The 23240-nt window shown below is 36.5% G+C and overlaps 2 protein-coding genes across 3 annotated transcripts; both read right to left on the bottom strand.

Annotated features, from left to right (window-relative positions):
• Window positions 1-2929: 2929 nt before the first annotated feature.
• Window positions 2930-9741, bottom strand: LOC110448295 (fibrinogen-like protein A). Its single transcript, XM_021494464.1, has 5 exons — window positions 9492-9741; window positions 5103-5224; window positions 4707-4803; window positions 3777-3944; window positions 2930-3177 (listed from the first exon to the last, which is right to left on the bottom strand). Exons 1-5 carry the CDS (start codon window positions 9739-9741, stop codon window positions 2930-2932), a joined length of 885 nt encoding a protein of 294 aa, XP_021350139.1.
• Window positions 9742-11088: 1347 nt separating this feature from the next.
• On the bottom strand, window positions 11089-15458 carry LOC110448301. Of its 2 annotated transcripts, none has more exons than XM_021494469.1 (2): window positions 13903-15458; window positions 11089-11343 (listed from the first exon to the last, which is right to left on the bottom strand). In XM_021494469.1, the coding sequence occupies exon 1, from the start codon at window positions 15222-15224 to the stop codon at window positions 13911-13913; it is 1314 nt and encodes a 437-aa protein (XP_021350144.1). In that variant the 5' UTR covers window positions 15225-15458; the 3' UTR covers window positions 11089-11343; window positions 13903-13910. The 2 variants fall into 2 exon arrangements, with proteins under 2 accessions (XP_021350144.1, XP_021350143.1); XM_021494468.1 differs by lacking the exon at window positions 11089-11343 and adding an exon at window positions 12178-12259.
• Window positions 15459-23240: the final 7782 nt, after the last annotated feature.

The raw sequence follows: 23240 nt of genomic DNA, 5'->3' as shown, positions 1-23240 counted from the left end.
GGGGGGTAATTTGTAACTTTTTTATGTAATTTAAGAAGACCCTCATACCAAGATGAACAGGCATAATCGAAATGACATTGTATAAGAGCTGAACATAGAGTTTTCGTGATTTTTGGGATAGAAAGTTACTATTTCTGTAAAGGATATTAGTCTTTGATTTATTTTTTGTATGATATTGGAGACAATTTCTTCTCCAGATAAAAACCTGTCAATCATCACCCCAAGGTAATTTACAGCCAAATGAGAATTACAAATTTGACCTTTGCAAGAAACCTGAAATTTATCCTTGAGCGTTTAAATCAATTTTCTTTTTGGACCAAAAAGGATACTTTCTGTTTTTCCCAGATGTAATGATAATTTATTGTCAACAAGCCAATCATGACAGGATTCCAAAACCAATGAGATTTTAGATGAAATTGTTTCAGGGCATTTATGTGAAAATATGAAAGCACTCTCATCCGCATAGAGGAGTAATTTACATGAATTTTCAATACATATTTCCATGTCATTTATATAAACCAAAAATAAAAGTGGTCCCAATAATCTTCGTTGAGTAATTACCAACTGACGAGTGTACCCAATTAACACTGACTAAATGAGATATCTTTGCTTAATAACATTTGAACCAATTGCAGTACTCGACACCAATAAACTGTAATGTGTTACACAATATAGAATGATTTACTGTATCGAAAGCTTTTTGTAGGTCTAACAAGACCATACCAGGGGATGAACCTTTCGACGTTTTGAGATTTTATATAGTCCCTGAGATAGATCAAACAGGAGTCAGTAGAGTATGATTTCTTGAAGCCGGATTGAAATTCATACAATAGGTTATTTTTAACAAGAAAAAATTCTAATTTGATATAGACAGCTTTTTCTAAATAATTTGACACAATATTTAGGATGCTCACATTTCTATAGTTTTTTGCCTGAAGGCTATCCTTCATTTTGAATAAAGGGATAACTTTTGCAGTTTTGAGATCGTCAGGTACTATACCTCAGATATGGATAAATCTATTAAAAAGGTGATATGAATTTTGATTACTGGTGCCGCATCCCGGAAAGAATCTGGCAGGAATTTGATCTAAACCTGTACTTTTACATATATTCAAATTGCATAACTCCATGTACACAAACTCTTCCGAGACATCATGAAGATGAAATTTAATCCCTTTCTGGTTTCTTTTAGTATAAACATCCTTCAACAACTTTGATGTATAATGGTACAAGCCTTTACACAATGGAGATTTTTCAACCAATTTAGAAGCAACAGTAGTAAAAAAATGTTAAAATGGTTTGTTACTGTAATGTCATCATAAAAGTTTACACCATTAATATTGAGAATTGTTTTTAGGTTTGATTTCTTACTCCTTTCTTATCCCAGGCCCTTAAATTGTTTCCACATGCTTTTAGAATTGCCTTTATTTTCTTCGATTTTATTTTCGAAATAATTGCATTTAGCAAGTTTTTGAAGTTTATTTCTGAGCTGGCAAAAAAACTTACATATACATGTATCAAGATTGTGATTCCTCTTGAAAATGTTAAATTGATTATCCTTTTCAGATATGATGTCAAGTATTTCAGAGGTCATCCAGGGTTCGGTACGTTGTTTTAGGCGAATTTCTGATATGGGAACCACATGGTCTGAAGCATCTGTGAAAAAGTCTCTGAACAATTTCCAGGCCTTGTTTATGTCAGGAGCAAGAGAGCAATCTTCCCATTTATCATTCTGTCAATTTATTTATAAAAGTTTCTTTTAGAGTAATTGTAAGTTGAACGCATTTTAACATTATTATGCATGTTGAATACAGTACATTATACGAGGTCGTTTGCGCGTGCAGAACACAGGGAGGTGATCACTGATGCCAATCGGTAGGACACCTGATTGACTTATATTTTCATGTGTATTGCAAAGAATATGATCAATCAGAGATTGTGCGGAGTCGGTTATCCTCGTTGGATTAGATATGATTTGTTCTAGATTAAAAAGTGCTCCTTCGCATTCCAACAGTGTCCGCACAAGACATTTTAAGGGTGACAGCAATGTAGCGTAGTCTAAAAATTGATATTAACTCCTAATAATGGCAAATACATCGAGTTTGATTTGTTGAACCCATTCTCTTATGTGGTCTTCAACGTTTAATGATTTGTCAATGACAACTCCAGTGTCTTTTTCCTGAACCGATGATTCCAGGATTTTTCCATGTGTGTTGTATGATTTTAACATTGCATTCTTTGGTTCCTCGGATCGCCCAATGGACATATATTTGCATTTTCCTGGATGCATATCACTTAGCCATTGTGCACTCCATTTCGCCTTTACATCAAAATCTTTTAGAAGCGAATCCTTACCCTCCGGTTGGGTGATTATCTTAAAGGTTTTCGTGGTTGAAGTTTAAAGTAAAGCCATTGAAATGTTTCGAGATTTCGGCAATCGGTTAAACGGGCATAACTCAGTTAATTAAAGTTGGATGATTAAGGTGATCTCGCTTTTCTGATCATTCCTGGTAATTAACCTTTACTATGAAGTGTGAACTTAATTCGGTTTTAAATTGCACATTATCGAGTGGACAATGTTTAATTAAAGGGTCATAACTCAGTAAATTACAGTCTGATAATAGTGGTTATCAAATCTGTCAGAGGTCCTGTATTAATAAACCTTCCTGTGAAGTGAATTCATCAACAATTGGGTAAGATACTGAGCGGACACTGTTTCAGCAATTCATTAAACGGGCATTACGTTTTAAGTTATGGTCGGATATTATTGGTTATCAAAATTGTCCGAGCACTTATGATAATAACCTTCCCATACAGTTGGAATTTATTCTATTGAAAATCACCGAGTGGACACCGACGGGCCTATACAAACTGCATAAAATTGGGTATAGCAGTGGGTTACCCAAAAAGTCCTATAACACGTATGAATCTATTTCTCCTTCAGCATCAGCCTGAGTGTCTTGATAGCTGTTAAGCTCGTGTCAGTAGGGTAGAAGTATTTCCAGAGCATTGCACTATAACCGTTGTTTGAAGTGTAATTCCCGAACAGATTGCAGTCAAAGCAGGCTTCATACCACCATCCTCCGTGTGCACTACTGGTACAATCGCCGCTGAAACCGTCGTTATCATTGTCACGGGTGCTGAAAGGCCAGCCATTATGTGCATTGAGTGCGTTAACTACAACATACCAACATATTTATATTGTAAATACGAATTTAAACGAAACAATTTGCATTCAACATAGCATCAACAAACATAGTTTTGCAATTATATAAAATGTCTTATGACTAGGTTGACATTTTTGCGGGTTTCAGACACAGCAGCTATTTTTGTCTGATTGATGTTCAGGTTTTTTTCTTTCTAGAAACCAATAAAAATGGAATAAAAATATTTTCTGAAAAGCAATTAAATGAAAAAAGATGCTGCTCTTTCGGCTCATTGTTATAACACCAATAAATTGCATTGATATCATAAACTATCATATATAATACTTTAACAATGATGAAATTCGTTGCATTATATATCCTTTAGTGATTAAAAGATTGATCTGAAAACGAATTCTTTGGGGTTTTTTTTCCCTTTTTTTTCTGAAATATTTCACGTGAGGGCTTGATATATCACAGAACAACATGCGAGATTACGGTGATTTTTTTTAGTGGTTTAGCAAATTATACGATTTCGAACTACTTCCAAAATACTAAAAATATTATCGCCTGAAAAATAAGTTTGGTCAAGGATCTACAAGAAAAATATGATCCCCTGGAATTTCAACTTACATAGTCCGTCTGGCGTACTGTATCCGCCAATAGTCAATGTGTATTTCGTAGCCTCGTCAGAAACGTTGAAAGTAGTGTATTCTACATGCTTACGGGGGGTGCTCCAGCCTTCCATTTCAATCCGAAGCTTCATATTCTGGGCAAGCAGTAGTCTTAAATTCTCGAAACCTAATGTAATTTATGGAAACAATACGTGATTATGGTTGCCGTGTGTACATTTTGTGTGACTAGCTACTGTACACCAGGAAAATGTCGTCCTTCGCCCAGGTAATAATATTTCGCCCAGTAAGAATTTCGCCTTTCACATTTTATATATATTGTGTCGTTTGCGTATATTCGCTCTAATCATAATTTCGCCCTAATCACGGAGGGCGAAAAAGACAAAAGTGAATATGCAGCGAAACATTTTCTTGCATACTGTCAATATTTATCTTCTATATTTAATGTTCTTTATGATTAATTGAGATCGCAAATTCAAAAGCAATAGCCACTTGCAAAAAGGTAAAACAATATTTTCTTGTAAAGGGCGTGTCACACCTAGCCGATTTGAGACACTGGAGCTATACCAGATAGCACATTTGGCGATTTCCGGGGATCGCAACAGTATCGCATCGCTAAGAACGCTACTACACCGTCAGGACATTGTCAGAATATTGGCGACAATTTGAGGAACGGCAAGCGATGGTAGACATTTTTGAACATCCTTTAAAATGTACGCTTTCTCGCCGGAGCTATGCCAATTTTCTCGCCGTTGTTAATTTTAGGCTTCGGTTTAGTCCCGGCTTGGTACATCGATAGTGTGTGACAGGCCCTTAAAATAATAGTTTTGTTTGCAATTCTTCATCAACATAAAACTCCTTTTTAAAGTATGGCTAGTTTTGGAATTAAGCATACTGTTGAGACTTTAAGGTAACCAATATGATATCATACCCAGCCAGAACTCTCCTGTCAAACTTCCGAAACCATTCTTGTATTCATTCCATGTTTTGTAAAAGTCAACTGATCCGTCATATCTGCTGGCGACAATCTAGGTGATGAACGTGTATGTATTGTTATTCAAGAAGAAAATAAAACATCAACTTGGATAGTTATTACCTTTCTCACTTTCTAAAACAAGTTTTGTTTTCAAAAAGCAATGTGTAAGGGAAAAATAATAACATTACAATCAGTAAGGAATGCTATAATCGATTACTTTAAAGAAGAAAAGATATTTCAAATCACAAAACCCAAATGCTTCTTTCAGAAATTATATAATATTAGATAAGGTCACTGACATATACTTTCGAATGAACTGGTATCTACGGTGTGACGTTCGGAACAGCTTACCGTCCACGGTCCCCCTGCAGTGTCCATATCACAATACGCGGACACGACATTGCCAGTTGCAGGTGTAAGGGTGTACACTCCTGAACAATAGGCAGTGGGGACATATCCACAGTTACTAAGAGCTTAAACACGAATTAAAAATAATTAATTGGTACAACAGAAACGTTGATATGTATACATGGTTACACATAAAGCAAGAATTTGTGGAACACGTCCACTCTGTCCAAAAGATTGATGAGACGTAAGTTTAAAGAGAAATAGACATGAACAATATGACGTTGTGAACACAAACTTCTTGTTTGCAGTCAGGGGCGTTAAAGAAAGTAGTATCTCTTTATTTATCACATATAGCAATAAAGTACATTATCCCGACCATAAAGTCGGCATAAGATTTTTTTTATATAAAAACTGATATAATTTAATTTTGCCATTTTCCCAAAGTCTAGACAATTTCCATGTTACATCGTTTAACCTAAAAATCAAACAACCCAAATAGTGATGACGTCTTATTCCGCAATTTTTGGTGCGCTATTTGTAATTCAAGCTTCTGATTTGTTGAAGTCGCTTGGAGATGAAATTACTGCACAGTAATTTTGTGAATGAATCATCATTTAATATGAACTTAAATATTTTGAATGTCCTTTAAAATTTATCTACAAGGGGTAACAATGATTATTTTACGGTATAAGTAAATACCGAAAAAATCCTTTTTGTGTGTAAACCTCTTGGTGGATTTATGCACACAGTTTTATTTTCGGAATATGTCGTTCAAACCTTAAATAATGCTTATTCTATTCCTTAAAATCAGGATTCTGTGAGTAAAATGAAGATAAACTTTCTGTTCTATAAAAAGTGAGAATTATGACGGTTCAAAACAAATGTAAATATATCAGAACCGTTACAATATATCGGAAAGCAGGTATATCGCAATACATATGTATCGTAATGAACCACAATACAGAGATGACATATTGCTGTATCGCAATGTTTTTTCAAAAACTTGTTTTAATGTTTCTACTAGGTGTTTTAATTTTGTAAATTATTACAAAACAGATCTGCCAATAAGCATAAAACAGGCTTTTACTTGTGGTTGTAATCAGTTCAAAGTTTGTAATCGATGGTGGGTTTGACAAAAGTCTTACTTCTATGCGATCCATATTATGATTAAGTTCAATAGCATTCTGACAGCAACTTATTATAAAATTAAGCACATTATTCATATGACAGTATATCGGAATACGTATCGCAATATATTATTTCTGTATTGCAATATATCGTGATACAATCTTGGCATATTGTGACACTCAATGCAACACTAGAGAATACTGAAATATAATTAGAACCGTTATTCGATATCACAATCAGTCAAGTTATGACAAACGTAAACAACGGAACGAATTATGAAAAGCGCCTTCTGCTTCATAGACCACATTGCACATGTTAGTTAAGATAACATCCAGGTAAGATACATTGTGTACATGCAACATTCTTAGTATGAGAAATTGGATAATTAAAAACGAAAGCACTCGGCACACTAATAAGTATTATCAAGGAAAGAGACTGTTTATTAAAGATATCGTAATGGTGATCATGAGGCCTACTTACAGTCGTCACAAAAACGCGTCGTGATACATCCTGCGTTGTCATTTGGTACGCTAGTAGCCGACTGTATTGCGGGAATTGTGATATCAAGAAACTTTAAATTATCGAATCATTTGTGACATGTAAGCACTGTGAAGTACAGTTACCGTGACATCCGGATCAAAGTTTGGAATTTTATTTTAGACAGCTTGAAGATGCTGATTAAAGTGTGCTTGGATGAGCCTCATGGAAATGTTGGCTAATTCAGTCTTACGCAAAACTTTAAAATCGCCACTACTCTACTTCTGGATGATCAAAAAAGTATATATCTTTGGTTCTGTTTGTCCTTGTTATGACATTTGGTCTACATATATGATTTTCTTGGTCAAGTATTTCATTTATCAGCAGGATAATTTGCTAGGTTTATGCGAAAGGGGATTAAAATGGTTTATTAACCGCCTGCTCACTGCAAAAGAAAGGACTAAGAAGGCATCATTAATCGTTAGGATTCAAAGGTTTTACTTTTATCTATTGAAAATTAAATAAAACAGTAACAAATCCTATGTTGACCTGAAGTCACGTGCTTCTTCAGATTTATTTTCCCCGGAGTCGCTTTCTTTGTCATTATCACTTTCATGACCGCCATCATCATCGTGAAACAATGTCTGCTCATGGTCAACTATCCGTGCACATTTCTTGGAAGTTCATCGTTCGTATGTCTTATTGACAAAATCATCAATCATCTTTCAGTGTGCATCCATGGTTGGTCGATAACGGGGTGTATTCGGCTTTTTACAAACCATGCAGGGATGTTGCTGTCAAAAACACGTAAGCTCACAATTCTAATAGGCACTTTTGTAAGTCAGTAGTTACAAATAAGTTACGCCGAATAAATGATCACGAAAACCATGCTAACACCTAATAAATCACAAGGTTAGAACAAGACACTCCGGATGGAAAACGTGTCCTATTTAACATGTACCACAGGCCCTGATGGTGATGCGTTCATAATATTGGAGAAACGATACAGCTTTTTGCGTCCTGTCAAAGGCTTAATCATTCTATGGAACGTATCGACATATAAACGGGTCACTCAAAGGTAATATAATTTGTCATTTTAGTGAAGGAAAACAGGAAACACCACCCAGTCACACTATTCTACATTGGACCACACAGCAGGTTCCTAGCAGGTACATCTGACAAGAAATAATACGACATGAAGCCTGATAAAAAGTGTTTCAATCGGATAAGAAGTTTATCGAAATAAGTCATAATAAAACCGAGGAAAACCCCAAAAGTAGGTTGTCCACATAAGTCACTTCACAAGAATGGTACTGCTCAAGTAAAGATCAAATATTTTCCTGGGACAAAGACGCTACAGAGCAAGGCAAACGGATAGACTCCCTTGCTTATTTTAAGCAGATGAAAGAGTAAATGGCATACAAATATGATTATCATTGATTCCCAAAGGAGTTTCGGTGAATGCAATTAAAATAAAAATACTAATTGTCTGCTCGGATGACTAGACACATCCTTTGGATTTCAATGCGTGTGTATCCCTTGGGATCCTCGAAGACGAAAACGTTAACAACGTATATATCAATCTATAAACAAAATGCCCAACAAGAACAACAACAGTCAAAAGACGAATTTAATTATCTATAACGTTGAGTGATCAATGATGCATACCTAAGAAACAATAGCTGGAAGTATATACTTTCTTTTGAGCTAAGATAAAAATCGCCAAGGCGTCAACTGTAAATAAGCCATAAATAAGCTCTTTAAATGATCCATAGGTGAAAATATGGGTCAAGGAGGCATGCTTCACCCACAAAATAATCTATGATTAGTGTGTATGGTAGATTTCAGGCTGTTAATGAACTACTAATTTTCTGGATTTGACGAAAGACAGGATAAAATATATCAGTGTGGTTAAAACAAAAACTGGCCTTTTTCAAGTACCTTTTTTCTAAACAAAATGTTATCAAGGTCAAATGTAGTGTTTGTCAGTTTCAAGAAAATAGCAAGATGCATCGTTTGTTTAAGTTTTTAGCCAATTGCATAATCGAAATCGCATTTTGAACCATACTCTGTTGAATGTGTGGCTATTTTTATGCAGTTGTACGCAATGCAACAATATAACGGTGCGCACATATTACATTAATCGCACGTGTGCACACCGTCGGCTGATCGTCCTCACGTAAATGTACCGTGCGATTTAACTATCGATCGCCCCGCTGTGTGTTTAAACGCAATTCGATGGCACTCGATGATTTCGGATTTTTTCACTCAATAACATCGATCAATCTATCTAACCATATCGCGCTCATATGTATACCCATTACATTACACTAAACAGGTGCATATAACAACTAGCAATTAAGATTATTTGTTTACATTCAATCTTTGTGTACAGTATGTACATGTATATACCCGTATGTCTAAAACACTTTGTGTCCTTGTTTTGTTATATAAATACATAACCATGTAAATTTGGGTAAACTATGGTTACATACTTGAATCAGGGAAAATAGAAGGTTTTTTATATGAAATCGTATTAATTCACTGGGCATTCCTTGCTATACAAAAACCATGCTGCCTATCGAGCACATATGCGGTCGCTAATTTCGCACAATTGTTTATCGTGCGCAAATGGTGTTGTGTGATCCCAAAACTGTACTCGGAGACACTTTCATTTCGAGAGTTGCAATGCGTGATTGACCTGCGATGCTGAAATGCGAATCTGCTATTACAAACATGACCACAAACATTATACACGCCCCAGACCTCACAGCTTATCATACTTACAGACAAACTGGACAATTTTCGTGTAGAATTTGAGTGAAGATGATGCGACGCCGTCGTCTCTGTAACATATTTCATCGCTGTACGTCTTGCACTCATGTGTGACGGAGTTGTAGGAGAAGGAAATGCACTCGGAGTTATCACACGTACTGGCACATCTAATCTTTGTGTTCATAGACGATGTGCTTAACACTGACCCCACGTGGTTCTGTTCTTTCATCTTTGGTACCTCCCTGTACTTGTTGTAGGTCATTGAAGCCGAATTTATTCCTAAGTAGGATATAAACACATACACCACACAAACGCACACTTCAGAGTTTAAACGGAATCCGAACTTTGACATATCCATTATCCTCGCCAGTATCGATAATATATGAATACGCATCTATTTTGAAAATTCAAACCAATACATCAATAACCCATGCTGTAATATGCATTTCAATTGGTAGTAGCTATACGGACATAAAACGATAGCAATCGTACATATAAAGTGTTGTAAACACAAATTAAACAACCCTGGTGTTCTTGTGAAGGAATTCACCTCTAACATAGACGCGTATCTACAACTGATAAATACGACGAAGATTGGCATGTCACTACTGAGCAGCCAATCAAAAGCATGTATTTATAATCATCTTGTTAGGGATAACGGCTGATGATAGAGCACGTGGTAATTATACTTGTACACGATATAAAGCATATATTAATTGTTAATGATACATTGATATGTGTGGTTATCCGAATTAATTGCTTTCCTTTTGTAATCTAGTAAGTACAGATAATAGGAAACGTGTGCTGTCATATGTATATAAGCTAGGCTCTACGATCTGATATTTTAACTATATTTGCTTCCTATTGGCTGTCAAGGTACTCAACGTCTGTATAGCGAAACTGATGGCAAAGACCAAAATGACACCCAAACTATTCGCAGCAATTGAACAGTATTTGACTAATAATAGGATTATGCATTAATACATTAACGCTTAAGGGAATTGTGATAGCCAAGTTAAGCTGAATAAAAAATGAAACAGGGAAGAGTAAATGATAAGAAATATTTCTACATTCAGCAAAATCCCCCCCTCATCCAAGTATCACGATGGATGCCCGGAGGCTGGAGAGTTAAATAATATGCACTTGTCAACCTGTTGGGTGCGCGACACTGAAGTTCAAAATTGAAAAATATCTATTGATATTACCTTGCACGTGCCTGACCCCTGTGAGGGGTCACCATATAAAAAGGCATACCCAAGCCTTGACACACGCTTATTTCAAAGAGAAATGTTGGCAGATTGTATGCAATTATTGGGAGGGAAATCCAAAACTAAACAGTAGAAATAGAAACCCAGAAACTTGGGAGGGTATTTAACTCTCCACCCTCCGGGCTTCATTACAGAGAATCCCTCTCATCCATCGTGATACTTGGATGAGGGGGGATTCGCTTCCATTCAGCCCTACGGCTTACTAGTTAAATAATATGCACCTTCAAAGAATCTGCCAACATTCCAGATAACCATGAAAATAAAAAACAAACTTCAACTCAAGCTCAATCATTCATTAGTATTTCAAAATTACACAAAATTTCACAAAGTCTATATATCACTGTCCTGTCTGTAGCACACTGGTCGAAAATGAACCCGTGTCATCAATGTCTCTCAGGTAGAACCTTCTGAAGGTCTCTGCTGATGCCCAGTTTGCCGTTTCCAGTATATCTCTCAGAGATGTCCCAGCTGTATATGCTGCCGACACGGAAGCTCCTCTAACCGAATGAGGTTTAAACTGACGGTTAATTCCAGCCGCCATCATCACTTCCCTTATCCACCTTGCCACTGTGGAAGTGGACACCTGCAAACCTCTTCTGAAAGAGACTAAAAGTTTATTACTCTTCCGTATGTTTACTGTCTGTGACACATAATATCTTAAGGTTGAAACTACACACAATATTTCCTGAGAATATTTATACAACGTTACTTTATAAAATGGCTTTGATGGCTTAGATGTTTTCATAAGTTCTGGGACTGTAAAAACAATATATTGTCCAAAATCCTGAATATATGTTCAAGATATAAATTAACCAATATTTGTGCTCTTTGTGCTGTTGTAAGTGCTATCAAACAGGCTAATTTCTTGGTCAATGAATCCACCTCCAAGGCCGTCAAAGGGAACATATCACCCAAATACTTCAGCAAAGGTGCCACATCCCATGTTGATGAATACCTGGGCTTAGGAGGATTAGTGTTGAATACACCCTTCATAAACCTAGAAATTGGGGCATTATTCATCAATACTGTATGGCCTAGTAATGGCAAAGTCTGGGACAACATACACTTATGTGTATTTATAACACTGTAAGATTTCCCTAGATTAAACAAATGAGTGAGGTAGGAAATCACTTCCTTGATAGTGGAACGATTGGCACCAACCTGTCGTTTACCACACCAAGAGACCCAGTTATTCCATGCCAAGTCATACTGCTTGGACGTGGACCGTTTCCAGGAGGAGAAGACAAGCGTGGCAGCCTGTCGTGAAAAACCATGCTTTTGCAGAGATCTCCTGACACGCAACATGCGATCAGTCTTAGGCTGTTTCTTAAGGGATGCGGTTCCCCCTGTGGGGACAATAGCAAGTATCGCCACCTCGGCAGGCGTGCGGGCGCATCCACAACAATGTTTAATAGAGTAGGTAGCCACGCTTGACTTCTCCATAAGGGAATGACTACTATTGCCATACCTACTTTGCCTTCCTTCACTTTGTGTAGTACACGGCTGATCAGACTGAAAGGAGCAAAAATATACGGTAAGTAGTCTGACCATGACATAGAAAAAGCGTCATTGAAGCAAGCATCTGGATCAGGATACCACGAGACAAACTTGGTAACCTTAAAATTCAACCTACTTGCGAACAGGTCAACATCTGGATTGAAGAAATGACCACATATCCTGTCAAATATCAGAGGGTGTAAAGACCACTCTCCAGAAGACTGCATCGACCGTGATAAGTAATCAGCATCAACATTCAACACACCTGGTATGTGGCAGGCAGAAATGAAAATATTTCTTTCCGTACACCACAGCCATAACTCTTTAGCTAACTCATTCAGCTCTGTTACATTTCCACCAGGCTTATTAACATATGAAATTGTACAGATGTTGTCCGTCATAACCCTTACATGAACATCAGACATGTCTGAACAAAAACATCGTAAGGCCAACCAGACAGCTTTTAATTCCAAAAAATTAATGTGATGTTCACGTTCTGCTATTGACCAAAGACCTTTTGTCATTTGAGAGCCATACTTTGCTCCCCATCCATGACCAGATGCATCAGTTTCCATAACAACATCTGGATCACTAGGTCTTATCGCCCGACCATTCATACTGTTTACATTATCTTTCCACCATACAATTTCTGTTTGGGCCAACCTAGACAAACTGACCTTGTCATCATAAGACAAACCCTCATGTAAGGCCGCTGTCTTTTCCTTGTCTACCAATCTGTAAAATAGACCCGACAGCCGAACTGCTCTAAGGGATGATGTAAACAAGCCAATGAGACTAGCAAGTTCCCTCAGAGAAATTGACTTTTGACCTAACACATGGGAACATGCATCTACAATTTTCTTCACCTTTTGTTCTGGTAATGAAACAGTAAATGTGATAGAATCTATCAAATACCCAAGATGAATGACTATCTGACTAGCAGAAAACAAAGACTTTTCAGAACTAATCTGGAACCCAGCAGATTCAAAAATTCCAGCTAACACCTTACAGTTTCTTTCACAAACCTCTCTGTTAGCAGCCTTGACCAATGAGTCATCTATGTAATAGAAAGCATGGATACCCAGACTGCGAACTTTAGCCATAATTGGCTTCAGTACTTTGGTAAATATACGAGGGGCACTTGTCAAACCGAAGGGCATAGCCATAAACTCATATAGTATACCTCTCCATTTGAATTTCAGGTATTTCCTATGATGTTTGTTCACTGGTATACTGAAATATGCATCCTTGAGATCAATAGAAGTGAAAAAATCACCTCTCTCTACAGATTCTAGGACTACATCTAAGGTCTCCTGCTTAAAATGGTGATAAACAACAAACTCGTTCAACTTCCTCAAATTAATGACTGGCCTAAATTTACCATTTTTCTTTTGGACCAGGAACAAATTAGAAACAAATTCACCTTTCTCATGAATAGACTGAGTTATTGCCCCTTTAGATATCAAATCATTCACCTCAGAATCAACAATCTCCATCTCATCCTTACTAAAAGATATTGGTCCCGGCAATTTATGTTGCACAGGGATCTCTACAAACTCAAGTGTAAGACCACTCACAGTATCTAAAATCCATTCATCATCAGTCAATGATTTCCAAAATTGTAAATGCTCTCTGATTTTACCAGATGGAACACTCACCTTAGGGGCTATTCTTTTTTCTGTGTCTGGCTCTGGCTCTGAGCTTGCTGCATGTGTGCGGGTCGCCGTTGTCCCCGGCCCCGCTGGCTTGACCGTAAAAAAGGCCTCCCTGAGCCTCTGTACTGGCCATAGCCCCCTCGCCCTCTCTGGCCGCCATTCCAACCTCCTCGCTGTACCTGTTTACGTGAAGACAAAACATTGAAAGCCTTATTAGCTTCAGAAATGTCTCTCACCTTCTTTGCAAGATCATCCCCAAATAGATTTGCAGTTATTGGCATGTCCTTCCCACATAAGGCATGATATGATGGCGGGAGGGCTTGTCTCATAAGAAACCTACGTTTCACAGACAATGCATGTACCGCATTACCTAGCATGGACAGAGCGTCGATACACAGAGGCCTGAACTTCTCTCGAAAGTCCGGATGGCTCATAAGAGCCTCAGTCAGCCTCATCACCGGTACCATGCCGTCAGACACAGATTTCTGGGCCTCTTTAAGCTGAAAATCTCTTGCCTGTAAAGGCTTACCAAGTTTACCCCAAATCTCAGGGTTGCATCGTGGGACGGTCAAGTCGGCACAATTTGCCGGTATAGGGTACTTTTCTGCCATTTTAGAAACGTCCGAAGTTTTCCTACAAGCAGTATTTACAAGCTTGGCGAGTCCCTCATGAACACTAGGGCCCAACTTTACGTCACCATAAACATAGTCAGGGATGGCAAACAAATCCTCCATATGACCTTCCTCTGTGGGTAAAATATCAGAGTATATATCATCTAAATCAACTGAAGATTGATCTTTATTTTGAAGACCCAGCGGGTCTGTCATACTCAAAAAATCTGAGTCAAAACTGTCAACAACATAATCATTATCAATATGATGAATATCATACCCACCAGTTGTTCGGTTTCCTGTACCGGAACTCGCCCGGTCACGCTTAACGTCTGCTAACTGCTCCTCCAGAGCCCTCATACCTTTCGTCATGAGTTGAAACTCGCTGTCAGCGGCAGCCTCAGTACCGACAGGACGTTTCCTACCCCCACGGGGCAAAAGAATAGTCGAGGCATCGCCTCCGACGCCGCTATGTTTGTCGTTCCGAACAACGTTCGGTGACTGCGGCTGTGCAGAGTCATTATCACTTGCACAAGCGACAAAGTCGCTTAGGCCCGAATTTAAATTCGGAAGGGGTTCCGGAAAGAAATCGTCACACCCCTCTGCCTCTGTTTCTCCTGGATGGAGAGAGAGGTCATTGTCAGAATCACAATTATCAGCATCGAAAGTTACTGACAAAGGCAACCGTTTACCGCGAGCCTGCTTACGACGCATAACTCAAATTTCACAAAACAGCTGATAACGAAATGTAAACACATGAAATTCGCGGAGCGAAGGAAAGGTATCAATAAAATAATTTCAAATTGCAGTTACTTTTACCAAGCAAATGCAAATCGCGGACGCGAGACCCGCAAGATATCCTTCCCTTCTGGCTTAATGTCTGTCACGCACCCTGACTGACAAAAAAGCGTGTGTCAAGGCTTGGGTTTGCCTTTTTATATGGTGACCCCTCACAGGGGTCAGGCACGTGCAAGGTAATATCAATAGATATTTTTCAACTTTGAACTTCAATGTCGCGCACCCAACAGGTTGACAAGTGTATATTATTTAACTAGTAAGCCGTAGGGCTGAATGGAAGAGAATAGCATATTTTTTTCAATGACCTATGTTACAGTAACAAAGGCTGGTGTACACCCTTGTCAGTCGGACATTACTAAGCTATTCTAAATAAACCTGATTTTGCAAATATTTCAATATATTGAGTCTCCTTCGCTAAAAAAAATGTTTTAGCTAAATAATGCGTTATACTTCTCTATCACAGCATGCCACTTTTCAAGTATCACCATCCAGGGTCCCCTAGTAATGCAGAATAAACTGTTTAAAGATGTTAACATATTTGAGCCCTTTGACCTTGGAAGTAAGTCAAGGTCATTTATTTGATGAAATTATACAGCACTTCATGCAAGGTACCTACTGGAAAGCAGCATTTCTCTTTGCCCCTTGTTATTCTGTTGTTTCAATGGTTTTAAATATTTGACCCCTATGACCTTGTAAGTAGGTCAAGTTTATTTATTTGACGGAACTTCATAACATTCTGCCCAATGTACATACTGGACAAATATCTTTGTTGTAGGCCTCTTGGTTATTCAAAAGAGGTTGCTTAAATGTTTTTACATATTTGACCCCTATAACTTTTAATGTAGGTCAACGTCATGTATTTTACGAATGTTTAGTACACCTGTCCCAGGTTCTTGTACGTACTGGGCAAATATCATTGTATCTTGAAAGTAAATCAAGGTAATGTATTTGAGGACAGTTAATAGCATCAAATACCAGGTACCTATTCGAAAAGTATTACGGCCCTAGGTCCTCCAGTTCTTAAGAAGAAGTTCAAAGAAAAAGTTGACGGACGACAGACAACACACCTTACCATACGATAAGTAAAAGAGCAAGGTGAGCTAATAACTGCCTTAACATGTGCACGTCGTAGTGCACTACGAAACTAGGTACAATGCTGACTGGTACATTTAGATGCTGCCAGCAAAAGTTCTCAATATATGACAGCATTTCTACAGATGAAGAGATATACATCGTTCATAAATCCCAATCCATAATGTTCATTAAAAAGTAATGATGATAGATATTCTGCGTTTTCACCTTCGGCCGTTCTAACAATCACATCAACTTATTAACCTTCTACACCAGAGATCAAGTTGAAAATCAATATGGCCGGTCATTGTAAACTATTAACTGGGCAAAACAAATCGAACTCATATCATTTATTCCCGAGTCGGTTCATGCATGTATCTATTTGACTGAAATCAATGATCCGTCAATGATACATATCTCTCATACCAAACTAAAAAAATACTTTCCTTACCATGTTGGCTTATGGAGACTTATAAACAGGTATGTAATGTCCCCGTTCCTCTTGACATTGAAAAATAATTTTAAAAAAAATAATTGTGTACATCTCGTCGTTTCTTAAAGGTATTTTTTCGTTTGCATAATGTTTCATTCCATTACCTTTCTCCTTCGATTAATAAATTATTATCCTGACAAATTCATGACAGAAATTCGAATTGATATTAAAAAAATTACCGAGAAAAATTAATATCGCAAATGCTCTGAATTGTCAATAATGCTGATTATCTAGTGGTTGCATATTGTTTTTACATATATATCAATCAGGCAAGTGACACACGTTGAATGATCAATGAATTTCAGTGAAATATAATCAGATAGATTTGAAAGTACATGTATTGATATTTACCACTGATTTGCATTGTCACTATATAACCCTACCGCATTCAGATGGCATTTACTTAGACTATGCATGCCATGAGTCGCTTTTTGACGGCTTCATTATTACGACATCATAGATGTGACGATAGCTACCAATGACCTCTCAGGACAGATGACCGTTCTATTTATTGCACAGGTATATATGACAAATATCTTACTTGAACTAAATGCTGAATAGAATAACAATTGAACTGCTTTCATTTGGTATTCATATGCAATATGAATGTCAATCGGTCGAAGGCAAATCCTACGCAGTTAAATGCTTGATAAACCAAATTTATTTGGTTCTGTATATCCTAACAGATATATCTCCTGTGCAACTGGATACAGACGAACAGATAGATAATCAAGCCGATTTTATAAATTCTCGAAGCTATGCAATATTCTAAACCATGTTGCTTCTTTCGCCAACGATACGCTCGACTAAATTTCCATTTCTTTTAATGCCATCAATGTTCGCTCGTAAAATAGATTTTATTGAATAATTTATGTTTACGATCAATATGATTAAGAAGATACTGACTTTATGGTTAGAGACATTCTGTGTATCTGTTGACCTATATGAACATATATGTATACACCTTACTGATCGACTATTCAAATACTTTTAAACGGTTTTCAATGTATGCATTTACTGCTTTTTAAATGCTTCGAAAGAGGTTGATTGTTTTCAGTTAGCCTATTAAGCATGTGCTTCCAATAAACGGTAAAAGGGACAGGCGAGTCTCGTGACATTGATTGCTGATCATAAGATTACAACCGTAGGGTATCTACATAATATACATATATATATATAACACTTATATATTTGGAAGTAAATTCGATAATAAAAATTGAAAGAAAAATGATAAGGCATAGACGTATTATTTAAAAGATGCAGCCACTTATTGTTGTAATCTACTTGCATTATCATGAAACCAGATTGTTTATATCACTTTATATTATTAATTATAATTAACACGATAATTGGTCAGACTTCCTAGATAATGAATCCAATGTTCAATAGGATAAAAACGCTACGGCTTTGTTTTCTATTCTAACTCAAGTCCAGGTCGCTGCTTGCCAGATCTTCAATCTTTGTAGTGCTCGTGATCTGGTGTTGTAATAACAAAAACAAAAAGCTTTGTCACTGAAAAACATTCTAGGTTATCTGGTGCAGTTCATGTGGTGGCAGATCCAATGACAATACACTCGGTATTATAATAACAAAGAACATGAGCTTTGTCGCTGAAAAAATACCTTCTGGGTTAGACTAGTTAATAAATAAATAGGCAGCTAGTTAAATTCTTAATGTCCACGCATGACGACTTACTGCAGTAAGATGAAATCGCGCCAGAACAGATGTCAACAAAGTGCTTCCCATATTTTTCCTTCAATAATTTACCGCTTATTTAGTGGAAGCTCTTAACGAAGTCAAGATCTAAAGCGTGGACCACTGCAGACAAAACAGATTACCACGATGTCAAATGTTCCTCGGTACGTGACTGAGCACTTCAACAAAAACCAAATGGCAGCATCGCCAGAAGGCAAGAGAAGCGGAAGGTGTACAAGGAATACTAACTGTTTTCGTTAAAGAACATTCGATGCAAGATGATCACTAGTCAGACTTATTCGTACAATGTAGAACGGATCATAAGAACTCTTCCGTTCGGCAAAGAAGGAAAATTATGAAATATTTTGAAATCTTTATATGAAGGTTTAAAGCCCTGTGTGAGATATAAGTCTGAATTGTCTGATTTTTTTTCGTGCCCACGAGGTTTGATGCAAGGGGAGGGGTTATCTCCCTTCCTTTACTCCATGTATGTGAATGATTTTGAAAATGAACTTATTAATACTTCCTGTGACGCTTTATTCTTAAGAGATATTTCTCTGTTTCTTCTTATGTATGCAGATGATACTGTCCTTTTCTCAGAATCTGACTCTGGCTTGCAGAAAACGTTAGACTCGTTAAAACAATATAGCGACAAATGGCAATTGACAGTCAATATGGAAAAAACAAAAATTGTTGTATTTCGTAATGGCGGAAATTTACAAGATGGCGATTTTTTTTTAATTTAATGGTAATGAAATGGGAAATTGTTGATAGATTTAATTACCTTGGTGTACTGCTCAGCTTTAATGGTAAGTTTACAAAATCTCAAGTAACTATTGCTGAACAAGGTCGTATATGTATGTATAATGCGTTAAGAATTTGTAACAATTTGTCCCTCAATGTAGAATCCAAACTTAATGTTTTTGATGTCTACGTTTCCTCCACTCTTAATTACGGTTGCGAAACATGGGGTTTCAATATTGCGGACAAAGTAGAAAAAGTGCATGTTGATTTTTTTAAAAGAATTCTGAATGTTAAAAACAGTACGCCATATTTTATGGTATATTCGGAATTAGGACGTTTGCCTTTGCATATCATCAGGAAGTGTCGAATAATCAAATATTGGTTGAAACTAATTAAATGCGACAATTGTGTACTTAAGTCAGTTTATGAAGATATGAATGAATGTAATCACAGAAACTGTAATTGACGCTGTCAAGTTAGAAAATTATTATTGTCTTCTGGTTTTGGTAATGTCTGGTTAACTCATTATGTTGATAATTAAAGGGTATTTTTACATTGTTTCAAGCAGCGTTTGACAGATGTTTTTATTCAAACAAGGAATGAATTTGCTGAAAGATCATCCAAATGTTATTTGTATAAATTCCTGATAGATGTCTTTACGTTGCAATTTTATCTAACAAAGTCTATTCCAGATGCGTATCTTAAACTTATTTCGAAATTACGACTCTCATCGCATCCGTTATATGTAGAAGAAGGTCGGTATCGTAATATTCCGAGGGCGAATAGTTTATGCCGTTATTGTAATCAAAACCAGGTAGAGGACGAGTTCCATTTTGTTCTGATTTGTCCACTCTATGTTGATATTCGTAAAAAGTTCATTAAAAAGTATTACTGGAGCCGCCCATCTTCATATAAATTTGTCTAGCTGCTGGCTGTACATAACAGAAAAGAGCTGTGTAATTAAGGAAAATATCTGCAATCAAGTAGGTTAGAACGGTCTAGATTCCAACCTTAGGTTATTTTGTTTTTTATCACACAAACATTTGAGTACTTGTTTATTTCTAGGTTAACACATGTTGTTTTGTCCATCCCCTGATCACTACATCACTGTATACAAATTGTATGCCTGTTTTTTGTTTTTTTATTAACATACTCTTTGTTGAGCCCCGGTTATTAAGAAAATGTTGTCACCTCATCTGTTTTCCGATAGCCACAGTACACTTAGGTGAGGTAATTTTATAAGAGCTGTCCATCTTCCGATAATTCATTTATCTTGTACTTTATAATAATTTAAAGAATTATACTGTCCATTAATACATGCGAAGTACAAGATTATGCTTCATTCATGATGTTATAGTTATTTGGTATTTCATATCACTGATGTATCAATTATACGTTGCTATATATGCTTAAACAATACAATACTAGGCAAAACATTGAAGAGCACTCTAGTTCACTCTAGTATTAACTCCAGCCCAGGGCACTACGATGATCAAGTTCAAAAGACTGAAGTACATATATTTCAATAATTATTTATTGCATACACACACATCCTACAAACACCCCGGGTCTACGATGTTCCTCACAACAAAAGTTAATTGCTCCTAATTGACAATCACCACCAACTGACCATTCACCTGTGGTCACATGGGCAACACATAGGCAGAACACATTGTGTGAAGGCAATAAAACCTGCCTATCATCTGTCAAGTGGATACACTGGCATGTCAGTACAGGCGTACAAGTAATTATATATACTATGGCTGTCCCTTTGTCTGGAACTGACAGCCTCGGGCAATATTAATAATACATAAATGGATTGTAATATTTACTTATATGTTCATGTATATTGTAACTCCTATATGTTATCTGTTGCATTTGGAAATAAAGAAATTGAAATTGAAAGTCGAGCATTTCTGGTCTTGGACACCACTGAATAAATACCAAATTTGTATTACTAGGATACGTACTTCTACCCACACACTGGATATAGAGACTGGAATATACAGAAATGTACCTAGGGAGCAACGATATTGTGAAGAATGTAACTCTACTGATTTAGAAGATGAATACCATTTTTTATTGATGTGCAGTAAATTAAAAAATAGAGAACGGTTTAATAAGAAAAAATATTGTAAAAATGCCTCTGTTTTAAAGCTATCCAGTTGTTAAGTTTCTAAAATTGTAAAGAGTTATGTATGACAGGAAAATAAATATTTGAAGCAAACAAATTAAGAGACCCTTAATTTTTTCTTCCACATGTCAATGTCCACTGTATTTATATCGGAGAATCAATCATTCTCTCTACTGTGTATTGTGTACTGAAGGGCCTAAGGCCTAAAGTTTGAATGAAACTTGAAACTTGAAACTCAATTCAGTTCAATTTATTGACTGTAGGCCTTACGGCCCATGGGTACATATTACATATTACATACAATACATAATAAGGATGTGAAACAGCGAGACAAAGGTTGAGTACCAGTTAGAGAAATACAGTTCTCTTACCCTGGACAGGGATATCCACCATTTTACCGGTGTGAGATTTTCTAATCTCACCCTAGGGATGAGACAAGCTACACGTGTTTTTTGCACGTTCTCAACAATTGTATGACGTCATAGCAACAATGTAGTTTTAACATGAAACTGACATATTCTTTATTAAGTGCTTTATTTTTTATCTATACTTTATAAAAGACTATGCAAATTTATTATGGGACATATATGTCCATCTGTAGTCAGCAAGCACTGTTTCTGTCCCCATTAAGGTTATGATTGCGGCAGACAGACTCACAACTTCCTGGCAATTCAGGTGGGAATGTACTGAAAAAGAACAATGATCAAGTTACCTCAACACATTAATGTAACATGTTCTAGATATTCTGTTAGATACAAAGTAAAGGAAAATGTAAAAGTTTATGAAATACATGTAAATTTTGAACGGATTAAGTAATTATACATTTGTATATGTATATATATAACAAGGGTTAAATTGCAAGCAATCAGACCAACAGTACCAACATTTATTTTGATACAAATACATCATGATCTGTTTTTGATACAGTCTTTCAATGTCTTCATTTTATGATTACTTATTAAAAGGTAAATAAAGTGATTATTTGATTTTAATATACTAAATGAAAAATCCTGTTGATCCTATGAGAAAATATCTTGACTACATCTGAAGTAAATATTTGTAGAAACCATGGTCTGGACAACTAAATATGTCCAGTAAGAGGCCTGCATGCCCTAAACCTAAGATCATGTAAGTGACCATAATGTTTAGAAAGGCGAAGCACAAATGTAGATATATTTGGTATGGTTTGGACAAAGAAAAAAGGTCAAGGCCCATAACTTTGAAAGTATTGAGCTGCAGACCCAGAATTTAGTATGTGCTAAGATAATAAGGCTAGAATATGTACGACCACATCCCCTTTGCATGAGCTGGTGATCAAAAATCAAATGGAAATTTAATTATACCATCTGGTGGAGTCCATATATTTCTGTTGGTATTTTGAGGTCCGGCATCTTCAACATCTGCAGGGTCTAATGAAACAAAATGAGAAAAGTTTAAAAAAATCTTCAAAATAATAATTGATAAACAATCAAGAACCATCTTCACCATGAAAAACATTTTGAAATCATCTTGAACTTAAAGTGAAAATAATGATAATATTTCATTTCAGTAAATTCATAGGATCAACAAGATTTCTCATTTAGTATATTAAAACAAATAATCACTTTATTTACCTTTTAATAATTAATCATAAAATGAAGACATTGAACGACTGTATCAAAAACAGATCATGATGTATTAAACATGGTGAAGATAACTAAGCAATGTCTGCTTCAGACAAGACTGTAATTATTCGAACAAAATCAGAAGAAAATCTGCGTTGATCTGCAATTAATTAAACCTGCAATTTGGAAAG

The sequence above is a fragment of the Mizuhopecten yessoensis genome, unplaced genomic scaffold (genome assembly GCF_002113885.1).
Source record: "Mizuhopecten yessoensis strain PY_sf001 unplaced genomic scaffold, ASM211388v2 scaffold3989, whole genome shotgun sequence".
Classification (NCBI taxonomy): domain Eukaryota; kingdom Metazoa; phylum Mollusca; class Bivalvia; order Pectinida; family Pectinidae; genus Mizuhopecten; species Mizuhopecten yessoensis.
This window is presented reverse-complemented; position numbering and strand designations above follow the sequence as displayed.